This window comes from Dromaius novaehollandiae, chromosome 25 (genome assembly GCF_036370855.1).
Source record: "Dromaius novaehollandiae isolate bDroNov1 chromosome 25, bDroNov1.hap1, whole genome shotgun sequence".
In the NCBI taxonomy this organism is placed as follows: Eukaryota; Metazoa; Chordata; class Aves; order Casuariiformes; family Dromaiidae; genus Dromaius; species Dromaius novaehollandiae.
This window is the reverse complement of record NC_088122.1, coordinates 3,218,524-3,230,496: the sequence shown is the minus strand read 5'-3', so window position 1 is coordinate 3,230,496 and position 11,973 is coordinate 3,218,524. Positions and strand designations below refer to the sequence as shown.

Genomic DNA, 11,973 nt, shown 5'->3' with positions numbered 1-11,973 from the left:
TTGTAATGACAAGAATTTGGGGGTGGGGGAAATTGAGGATGGGAGAGTGTGTGTGTGTGTGTGTGTGTGTGTGTGTGTGTGTGTGTGTGTAAATAGAAGGAGAATCTGTTGCAATGAATTCCTTAGTATGTTGTTTTTTATTATTATATGGAATTTGGAAAACTGTTTTCCTACACAAGCTTTCAGTGTAGTTTTCTATTTTTTAGTGTTTATTTACCATAAATTAGAACTTCAGTGCAATGTCAATAATTTATAACTTTAGGCTTGTAGATCTCTAACATAAAGCTGTAGTAGCAGAATTACTGTGCTGTAAATGTGGAGGTGAGCTGGTGTATGGCTTTGGATAGGAATGGGTTGCTTTTGTAGTGTCAGAGACCATTAATTGGATGATGCTTTTCTTTCTTGTACGTTACTTGTGTATGCATTTTGTAGGTATACACTTTTGTTATGGAATTCTACAGGGTAAACATCCAGCATGTGACTTGGTAAAATGAATATTGGTAGATAAGGAATCAGGAAGCCAGAATAACAATGCTGAAAAACAATACAAGGATCTTCCTTCTATTTTGGGAATTCCCATCTCGCTCCCCAGCCAGTGTACAGAATCCATGGTCTGCACTATTTAATTGGACGCAAATTAAAAAATGCCCCTGATACTTTACCCTGGCAGGCTTCCACGGTTGTGTAAGTGCAGCGGGTATGAAAAGGCTATCTGTTCCTCTGCGGTGATGGACGGCTGGAGAGGCGGGATGCGAGGAGGGCCGGGAGCCCTGGTAACAGGCACACAGGTACAGCGGGCAGTCAGGGCAACCTGTAGCTCCTGGATCACAGTAGCCTCCGCAGAAGAAGGTGCAAACTGCGGACAGCCTTGCCAAAACCTCCCAGCCATGAACTCTGTCAAAATGCCACCCACCACCCCTCCGAAAACAGCTGCACAGTGATAGCAGGGTATTGCTGTAGCTAGGGGGTGGGAAATGGGAGTGAAGTGTAGGTAAAACCCTCTGATCTTAATGAAGGAACTGTTGGGGGCATGAGGAGATGGTGCAGTGCTGCTAGCTGATGACTAATTTTTTTTCCTCTCTTTAAAGCTCTAGCTCCTCGAGTCATGAGCATGAGAGAACAGTATGTGTGTGGGAACCAACCTATTCAGGTGTTGCAGCTCCAGAGAACCTAAAAATGCTACCGCACTTCTGTAAAACCTTGAACGCGAAACAGCTCAACCGCTCATCTTTTTTTATGGTAATTCCACGAGGTAGCGTGGCTTTTTTCTTTTCATTGCAGGGCTGGCGCCACCAGCTCTGTCCTGGGGCTGTGTTGAAGGCAAGCTCAGGCCGCCTGGGCGCGAAGCCTGCCCGCTTTGCCCCCGCTGCGCCACAGCCTGGGGGCGATGCCGATTTACCTCAGGGTGAAGCCCGCCATGGGGCGCAACACTGCGGGCCAGAAGCCTCGGGGCCGGGCCCAGCGCGGGCTGTGGTGATGGGACGCCCCGGGGATGCCAGGGGGTGAGTGGGAAGGGGATGATGGGGGTGGTGCTGGGGCGCCACTCTTCGGCCTCCCCGCTGCGGGAGGGGGCCAGACCCGGCTCCCACCTGCCCTCGCCGCCATGAGGCGCTGCGGGGGGCGGGGCCTCCCCGCCCCATTGGCGCAGGGCGGCCGCAGCGCCCCCCCCCCCCCCCCCCCCCCCAACCCGCCCGCGCGCTGCTGTGCGGCTCCTCACGTACTCACCGCTCTGCGCCCCAGCCGGAGCGCAGGGCCGCGGACGGCTGACAGGCATCCCGCGCCGCCTATCGCCGCCCGCCTTGCCCCGCTCTCGCCCAATGGCTGCCGGGGGCGGGCCGCCGCCTCCTCTCGGCCGTTCCTTATTGGTAGGGAGGGGCTGAGCGACGCGAGAACGGCCGGCTGTCCTGCCTGTTGGTAGGCGGGCCGTTGCCCCAGCGTTCTCCACCAATCAGGAAGGCTCCTCGCCTTGTTGTTCGGTGCCTAGCAGCGCCACGGGCCGCAGCGGTTGCCTCTCAGCAGCCGTGCTCCCAATCGACGCGGAGGTGGTGGCGACAGCAGCCAATGAGCAGGGCAAGGGGGCGGGCAGCAGGTGCTGCCCGTGGGGCATCGCCGATATCCCCGGCCGCCCACCTTTTCCGCTCTGCCCCCCGCGCCGGGCCGCTCGGCGCTGTGGTGACCGGGAGCCGCGGGGCCGCCGCCGCCGCGGGGAACCGCCGCGGGCTCAGGTACGGGGGCGGCCGCCGCCTGCCCCCCTCCCCCCGCGGGGCCTGCCTCCGCGGCCGCCGCCCGCGGCTCCACCCCCGGGGCCGGGGCGCTTTAACCCCCCGCGGCCCGGCGCTGCCGCCCCCCTCCGGGCGCGCTGCTCTCCGTCCCCGCCGCCCTCCGTCCCCGCCGACCTTCCCCCTCGCGGCGGCCCCGGGGCCTTGCCGGCGCCGAGCGCTGCCCCGCCGCCCCTCCTCGGCGCCGGGCCGCGGCTCTGCCCGTCGCTTCCGCGCAGCGGCCTGCCGCCTCCTCCTCCTCCTCGCGGCGGGGGCCGGGGCGGCCGGGCCCGCACCTCCGGCCCCGCTTTGTCTCGGGCCCCGCCGCGGGGGCCGCTTCCGCCGGGGGGTTTATTTGTTCCTGTTGATTTTGGTGGGGGGTCCTGGGGGGGGGGGCCCTCCCGGCTCGGGCTGCCGCAACGGCGTCTCGGCGGGCAGCGCGTCTGCGGGTCGCGCTGGGCTCGTACGGGTGAATAATAAATCAGCTGGCTGCCGGCTTGCGGCAGGGAGTCCTCGCCGCTGGGCGCAGCTCGTGCTGCCGGTGGATCCGGGCTTTAATCCCGCCGCAGCCTGCAGAAGGCCTGGGTCTAGCGAAGAGCTGAGAGCTGGGATATGACAGCGGCCTCCCCCCCCTTCCTCCGAGACTGTCAAAGTCTCGGGCAAAACTAGCCTCCCCCCACCTTAATAATCCCAGCACTAGTGGAAACCTCTGCTTTTATACACAGAGGTTCCTTCCGCTTGTCCGGTGGTCCTAAGCACAAACGCTGCGCCACGAAAAAGTGAGATGCCCGGCTCCTGAGCAGTTACTGTCCACGGAAATTGTCCGGTCCTGCGCTGTTGACTTTCCCTTGCTGTTAACTGCTCAGCTGCATTTTTTAAACGGGCAGAAAACACATGAGGTTCTTTTCTTCTGCGATGTAGTGCTTGGCGGAAGGGGAAACTATTCAGGAAACCCTTCTTATTAAGGTGGTACTTATGCTTTCCTTTAAAGCTGTCTTTGATTTTTTTTCCCCTTTAAGATGGTCCGTATAGCTGCACAGGAGCTAGGTATATTGCAGAAAGACTATTTAGAACCCCTTTCTTTTGAGGGGTTAAAGTTGGGAGTTAGTTTTGGTTTTGTGCATGTTTTTAAACTTTGTGCATTTTATAAAAGCGTCTGTGGAGAACAGATGCTGTTCAGGGACACAAACTGTTTTCTACTGCTGTCTAAAGCCTGGAGCGCTGGAGTTTTGGTCCGTGACTAGGTTGGCTTTGTGCTTGGGCAATGTAAATACCTAATCACATTATGTTGAACCCTTCCAAAGTTAAATTGGAAAAAGTTGTTCTTTAAGCAAAATGAGTCAATTTTAAGGAACGTCATTTATCTAAAACCTATAAATAGTGTGTGTTTTTTTTTTTTTTTTTCCCCCCCTCCTCTACAAAAAAGTCATTTCTTCCTTATGGACTCTTCTGTTTTTGAGGTTTGGACTTATTTTCTAGTATTTTTCTACTGTTTTGTTAAAACCCACGTAGTCACTGGAGGTATTAAGACTACAATATGAAACTTACAGTTACATTTCAGTAATTACATACAAGAATTGTGGGCGTACATGGGGGCAGCTGCTTTTCGACAGCAAGTTCCTAGGTTCTCCTTTAGTGACTGAAGACATTGGGACAGGTAGACTTGATTCCTCCAGTGCCAGAAGGAATCAGTGGCAGTTTCTTTGCCATTCGTGGTGGGAGTTACTCCGATGCAAAGTATATGTAGGTGGAGGTACTTGATTTGCTGTTTCAGAACTACTGTTCACAGTTAAGACACTCGCTGAAACTTTTTCTGAAAGGGAAATAGTGCCCAGCACTCAGTAATGTATTATTCCTTTTTTGCTCGCTGAAAAGAGATAATTCACTCAAACAGTAGGTAATTCAGTAAGAATATATGTATATAAATATATAAGTATATATGATCTTATATTAAAAAAAAAAAAAGTCAGTTACATCATGAAGTTAGAACATGTGGGAGAAAGAACAAAGTACTCACACAGATCCTCCATGCAAAGTTTGACCTAAGAATGAATGCAGTCTTTTACAGGTAAGACCTCATATATGTATGTATGTATTTATATATTAAAAATACCTTATATAAGAAGTTTCATCAGTTTTTTCATGAGAAATTGATTGAAGGATGTCCTTTGACAGAGAATCCCACCTACTTTTTGCAGAGAATACTAGTTATTGGTCCCAGACAAAATAATTTACTGGCGTAATATGCCGTAAGTTGGCATAGTGAACTTAACTGCTGTTGGAACAAATTTAATGAAAACTATTTTCAGTGATACTATCCTCTCCTGTCATTTAACAGATAAAGTAGATAGGGTGATTTTCTTACTGATCTGCAGACGCTAAGCATTTTAAATTATCAAAAGTATATGCAAGTATTCAAAGTTCTAAGCTGTCTTTGTAGAACATGACTTGAGAAATTTTATGTGGGTAAAGAAAAGCAGTTTGTCCAGCCACGCTGGATCAGCATGTTGGCTATGTGTTTTTTTGTACATTTATTAATAGCTATGGTTTTTTCTTGTAGGATGTTCAGCTGTGATGCGATAAACAATGTGTTGGTATTCAAGTAGTTGTAATTAGGCTCCTAAGTTTACAGCTCATTACAACGAATAGGGAAGTTCACACTTAATAGCGCTGACTTGCTGCAGGCTGAGACAACCATGCACCAGTTAGCACATTGTGAAAGTCTCTTTGCAGTTACAAGAACTGGAAACTTTATTTCATTTTTATTAATTCCAGGCAATACAGAAGAACTGCAGACTGGTGAATTTTTCACCCTTCCTGACTCACATTTTAATGTTTTGTCTTGTATTGAAACGGGTCTGTAATGTCTCTTACTGTCTGTCCCTTCATTGTCTGCTTGTGCTATATGCAGCACTACTCGCGATATAGCATCTGTTAATTTCAAAGATGGATGATGGCTAAATATGTCACTGTAAGTGAGGGATTTGCTTAATAATGTTTGGGTGCTGTCAGGATTTTCTGTGGTCCTGCAAGGTATGGTTTTAAATAATTTGTTCGCCTTCTGTTTAAAAAAAAACCAGAAGATGGTTTGTCTGTTTGATGCATTAGCAAACTGTGAAATCCTAGAATGCTGCAAAATATTGGCAAAAATGTTGTCATAGCACATTGGTTTAATGATTTTAATATCCTGTTAGCATTCTCTGTATAAGATCATTGCAGAGTAAGAAAGGTATGTTTTCCTTTTCAGTATTCTTCACTAAACTGATCGTTGCTTATCAAGATTTTTTTTCTTCTGGACCGAATATGTTGTGTCTTATCATGACTTATGTGTCTAGTCAGTTATTACTGTGGGTTAGTTATTAAAGTGCTTATTTTCATTTATATTTTCATGGAGTAAATCATTCTCTTTTATAAATTATGAAGCTTCTCAAACATGTTCTTACTGGATGGCTGATAGCCCAGGAAAACACATTTGTGCCTGATTGTACTACTTTCGTGTCACGTAAGATCGTATGCCTTGATCATGGCAGAAGTGGCTTGCAACTTAATAGATTTTTCCTGCTGTTTCAGAAGGCTCATGAACAAGCCACGTCTCCCAGTTTTTTGGAACATGCAGGGTTATTGTTTCCTAAGCCTATCTGAAAAAAAAAGAAAGATTGTACTTGAATATGGCCTAGAAAGATAATATTGCAAGTTGACGATGTGTTAAGATGCTCTCTTGAGATGTTCTGATGATCCCTAGTTAGAACTGATGTTATTGCAATTTCTGATATGTAGTCAGAGTAGTGGAAAGGCTTTTGGTGGACTTTCTTTTTTTTTTTTTGGTGGTATATAAGAAATTTATGTGAGGTATGCTGTATTTGTTCTATGTTGGCAAAACAACCAGGGCTTCTTTGGCTTTAATGTATATGTCAAGACTTGAAGCTGTATGTTCCAGAGAGAAGTGGGTAAAATTGGGCTGGAGAACTTACCAGCTATGAGAGATTAAATTTTGTTTAACGTTACCTCGAAGCGTATGAGGAAGTAGCCTGTTTTTCTCACAGATTTTGCTTTAATTTAGGTTCTAAAGCATCACTCCTTTCAAACACAGTTGTGATTAAAAAGTGTGAAATGATTATGTAGATAAAGACTTTATATAACACATACCAGAAGACTGTTGATTTTTTTTCCCTATTCTCTGTGAATATGAATATTTTAAGTTATTTACAGGTGCAGTCCAGGATAGATATTCTCGCTAAAGCATGTTTCTGGAGTTGCATGAGGTATATGCTGCTTCTTGATCCTGTTCTTCTTCCTGCTGGCTTTTCCTCTTTCTCAATCTCTTCCTCAGTAGATAATTTTCTGGCAATGCAGCTGCTCTGAAGCCTGGGATCTGGGTCAGTGTGTCACACCCACTCGAGGCAGGACCTACAAGCACCTTGTGCAGGAGTGCAACCAAAATTTTACTTTTTGCTGTAAAAAGTATTTCCAACAATCCCTACTCTGACTGGCTAATTTGTTGAAATTTCAACTCTGTCTTACAAAAATCTGAGATATAACCTAGAAAAGAAATTGAACGAGTTACTGAGACGATTGCTGCAGGTTTGCCGAAGGAAGACTTTTGGGAATTAGTCCTCATTAAGCTATTAATCTGATATAGGAATTACGTTTTTGTGTGAAGTGGTGCAGTAATCAAGTTTTCTGGAATGCATACACTTGCTGATAAGTAATAAGAGTAATACACTGTGGGTTACTTCAAAATATTTTGAGGTTTACAGCAGTGCTGCCTTGGATTCGAGTGTTGTGGAATGAGACTTTGAATTCTTGTTTTGACTAATTAGGAATATAAAAAAGAGGTGTTTTCCCCCCCCCCCCCCCCCTCAATTACTCCAGGTCTGAGAAAAAGATTCTCTTTTCATTGTAGCCTTGAAGTTTGAAATAGGGAGCTCCTAAGTGGTGGTGTTCGTGTTCCAGCCAAGTGGACCCAAGCTGTATTGTACACCTGGCGTCAAAGATGGCAAGTCCCAGTAGCGCTTCTGAGATTTGAGTTAATGTAGCTCCGTGTAGGTGGTACTGGGCAGAAAACAGTTCCTAAACATGGTTATCCTAAAACATACAGCAGTGTGAGCAAAATATGGCTCCATGTACTACATTCTTGGGCCTTATTTTAAAGGGAGAATTAATTCAATCCATTTTAGCTTAGAGAGCATTCCTCTCATGTTCCCTAAGAGCAATCAGGCTGAATCTCAAGAGGACCAATCCAGATGAAATGCTTTTTTTTTTTTTTTTTTCCTTTTGCTTTCTGGTTTTTGTTTCTATACCCTACTGTGACAAATGGCAAACTGAAATTTGTGGCATACCTAGATCCAGATTCTGTCTCAATAGTAGTAGTATGGTAACTGCTTTTTTTTAGTGTTAGTTTACCTTTCCTATTCAATAAAACACTAAATTGGGGGGGGGGGGAGTTGTGTACTGATTCCAAATTTAGTCAGAAATAAATATTACAGAAGGCTGTAGACTACATTGATTCAGGCAATAATGAACTATTTTAGTTTCTTACAGATTTATTGCTCTTAAATCCAAACATTTTCTGCTTTTAAATGCTGTTTGTGAATTCAACGTTAAATAATTCTGCTGCAGTGTGAAGAAATGTGTGAGTAACTGTACACATATACAGCTAAGAAGATGTTCTGAGGGAAAGGAAAAGCAGTTTGGTATTCTGCTATTGATAATTAGTCTTTATTTTACTTTAATGAGCTACGTTTGCTGCTTGATTCTCAGTACAGTAGCATCTGGAGTTCTGGAGGAGCCTTGTGAGATTTTTTTCTTATGTGGAGTTTATAATTCATCAGAAGATACTCTAATTTGTGAAATAAGTCCCCTAAGCTCTATAGATACTCATCAGTTTGGCTAGTGGGTGCTTGCTGGTGCCCTTTAGGTGTAAGTGTCATCTCTCTCTGTTTCTCTTTCTCAAATCTTTCATCTGCTGCATTTACTCAGACCTTATGGAGGATATACAAAGCTCAAAGCAGTTTGGAGGTTAAGAACGTAAGGAACTGAATATATAAATAAATTTTCAGAAAAGGTGTTATAAATTCTTGCTGTAATCTTGTGGGGGGAAAAAAAAGGTCATTTAAAACAATGGGCTGAGCAACGAACATGGTGAACTGCAAACTTACTGTTTTACACTGTCTCAGTCCCATGTTGTAACTCAGTACTCGGGAGTAAAGAGGGAAGAAATGAAAGTTGTCATAGCCATAGTTGTTATACAGAGCTCTCCTCTGAAACTAATGATAGGTATAGTCTATTTATATATACGCTTGATGTTTTGCAGCAGTTTGTTTGTCTTCTGCTAAGAAACTTTTGATAGTGCCTGATTCATGAGAAACTAGATGTAAATTTGATTGTAATTAGTTGACTTACTGAGAGAGGAAGTAGCTGGGAGTAGAAGCATCTGCCCTCTGAGCTCCTCAAAGGCATCTCATTTTAAATAAACACATGGGGTTTCCATTAGCGCTTGCACACAATGCTTAGTAGTCAAATAACGGGTTAAAAATAAATTCTAAAAACTCTCGTGAACAGGATTCTTAACTTTCATACCTCAAAACGCTCAGAAATACTAAGCAAATCAGATGAAGAAGTTAATTCAGGCCCATTGAAATCTGTGTTTTGTTTTTGGTTTTCTTTTGAAACCTTCCATTTTTTTCAGTTGAGGATCATATATATATATATATATATTTATTTATTTATTTTCTCAAACCGAACTTACTTTCATTTTAAGTTTGCCTGGGGCTTAAAGTAGACCTGCGCAAAACTTGCAGACGGCAAGCTTTCCTGTTTTATTTTTTTAATCCTAAAGGGTATCTGCAGCCCCAGAAAACTTAAAGGTCTGAGCCCCGGGGGGTGGTTCGTGGCACAGTAGCAGAGGTCGCAGTAGGAAGAAGTTCCCCTGTAAGCATTTCTCAGTGCCCTTTTGACAAAGAGCAGAGACGTAAGCACACGCAGTGAGGTTGTGAATCTTAATTTCTCGCAATGCTACTTTGATTATCTGCCTTTTAGATTCTGCAAGGGAAGCTGATCTTTGCCGAGAGCCCCCTCGGTTTCTGCAATGAGGGAGGCTGCTCTGCCTCCTCCCACGCTCCATTTGAAGTCATACTCCTAATCAGTGCTGGACTTTGCCACGGTCTCCCTAAGAGTGGGCATAAAACCAACTCGGTACATGGTTTAATTGAGGATGGTGAGATAAATGACCAGGTGTGAGTCTCTTTTACAGGTTTTCACTTTTCCAAGTGCTGATAGAAGCAGTTTTTGCTAGCGCTTTGCCCACACGTAGGTGAAAACAGCAATGCATTTCTTACTGGTTTGGTCTCTTTGGAAAGATGAGCTCTGGCTCTAGGCACAGACAGGTTACTGTGAGGTAAGTCAGGGTGGATTTCTGGCGTGTTGAACGTTCTGCTGTGATGCCCTCAGCGTGCTTTTGCCCTGCGCTGAGTGCACGGTAGCTTAATTCTCTGTGGCAGTGAATTAAGGCATGTCGCGTGGGTAAGTACGTGCAGATGTGCAGTTACTGAGCGATCTTTAATATGCTGTACAGCCTGTCTTACTAAGAGAAGCTGAAATGAGTCAAACCTGTCCTTTTCTAGTCATCCTATTGAAAGGGCAGGGTAGATGTATTTGGATCAACATGAATTTTCAAGGCAAATTGTTGGTAAGGAAGGACCCTGGAGGTCTAGTGGTTTGGGTGTTGAAACAAGATTAGAGAGCTTGTTACCATTGTATTTGATTTCACATTGTGTTGCACAGTGCTGCAAAGCTTCGTTGTGACACATCCAATGGGTTGTAATGAAAAATGGAGGAAGAGAGAGGTTTTAGAGGTTTGTTTTTATAATTTTAAAAGTTTACTTAAGATAGGGTATTTCTCTTTATATTTCTGAAGTAATAAAGCAGTAAACTGTGGGTCTGTTAGCAGCATTCCTCTACTCAGGAGTCCAGTGCATTCAAATCTTTCCCTGGAGTGAGATCATCTATGTTTTCAGCATTAAAACAAATAATTTATTATATATTAATGCATTTGGTGTTTTATATTGGAAAGGCATCTTCTTTATGTCTTCAGTTATCTCAGCTATGTAGATGTTCCTCCCTTAGATCTCCTCATCAGGTCTTTTTACATCTATTTCATTCATTTCATTTTTTTTTTTGCTCTCTGTATCTAGGACTTGTCTTTTCCTGCCTTGCTGTGGAGTACCTTGTCCTTAGACGGGCTCCTGTAAGGGTGTATAATTCACTGTCCTTAGGTAGTGTAATGAGCTGTGGAAGTTAATTTTCTTAACTGCTAACAGCAGTCTTACTGATGTTACAAGCACGGTGATGTTTGTTGTCCACATTGATTAGATTAAGTGTTAGTAGGTTCAGCCTTCCGTAATAAAAGGGCAATTGAATTGAAGAGCACCAGTGACCCTCAGTCTGTTTTTGAGCGTGTGCAGACTCCAATTTACACATGTGGAAGAGCTCTCCTGGTTGGGGAAGAGAGACTGTTGGAGGAGGAGATGCTGTTATAGTCGTGCCTTCTGGAAAAGTTTCATCTGTTAAGTCTTTTTCTCCGTTTGCAATGTCTGCAGCTCTCTTTCCGTGGTGCTGAGGCTGTGGTTGGGCGAGATGGGGCTTTGCAGAATCCCTGCCTCTGCGACGACACGCTCATTTTAAGGCACTGCCGTGCAGCCAGTCAGTCCCGTACCATTTCACCCTGTGGCACCACAAATTGTGTTTGGCACAAGAGAGGAACAAATGGCCGCGGGTGGGAGGCCAGCAGCCATCCAAGGGGACACTGCTGCGACACTTCCTCCTGCTTCGAGCCGCGGCCAAAGGCTTTGCTTGTACTGTGGAATTTTAATGGCTTTCGGTCCTTGTCCTTCAGCGGGATGTGGCACCGGTGCCAGGGTGTGTGCGTGCTGCGAGGGCGAGCGGGCTACCGCGCAGGTGTCCTGCTCCGGCTGGCACCCGAAGGCAGAGCGCGCGCGCGAGGATATTTCGGTGCAGCTTCCCAGCCCTTCCCGTGCAATGCAGATGAACTCTTGCGGCGTCATTCTGGGCGCCATGTATTTTCTGTGTCTCACAAAGTTATTTTTGCTACCTGTGGCTTCCAGGTGGCAGTTTTGCATACCAGGTTTTGAGTGCCTACAGCTTCTTTTTTTTTTTTTTGCTGTAGGTATATGTACCGAACGGCTTTTTCCTTTGGCTTTTTGAATTTTGGTTTTCTGGCTTCAAAGCCTTTGACAAAAAGAGCAGTAGGAGGTTTTGTGAGATTGGTGCTGGAAAACTGCACCTTTGGAGAGACAGCAGGTTGTTCAGAAGTATTTTTGCCAGTTGTATATAGCAATATAAATGGTAACGGGGCACATGTCCCTTGGGTGTAAGTTTTACCTTTAAACAGAAACCTGGTGCCTTCTTTAAAAGGGCTCTGAAGGTACCTGCATTCAGGTGTTTTGAAGAAACTGGAGATACCTTTTGAGCATACTGAGTTTGTTTTAGCAAGATTAAGGATGGTCTTGTGATACTGTCTGAACAAAACGAGTTGTCTTCTGTCATAAATTCATGTTTCTTCCTGTTCTGTTTGGGACTGATGATGGATGGTTGGAGTAATAGCAGAACAAGTTTGTTTTACGTTTGCAAAAGCATGCCCTTAGAGCTCACCCTGGGTATGCGTACAACGTTTAGCTCCAGCAACGGTGCCTAAAGA

General features: G+C 45.2%; 1 protein-coding gene across 2 annotated transcripts in view; it reads left to right on the top strand.

Moving 5' to 3' along the window:
- The first annotated feature begins 2,046 nt into the window (after positions 1–2,046).
- KDM4B (lysine demethylase 4B) overlaps positions 2,047–11,973 on the top strand; it is a 93,909-nt gene continuing 83,982 nt past the window's right edge. For both annotated transcript variants that reach the window (XM_064497559.1, XM_026105934.2), the window contains exon 1: positions 2,047–2,225. In XM_064497559.1, coding sequence (XP_064353629.1) covers positions 2,062–2,225 — 164 coding nt within the window. In that variant the 5' untranslated portion in view covers positions 2,047–2,061. The remainder of the gene's footprint in view (positions 2,226–11,973) is intronic.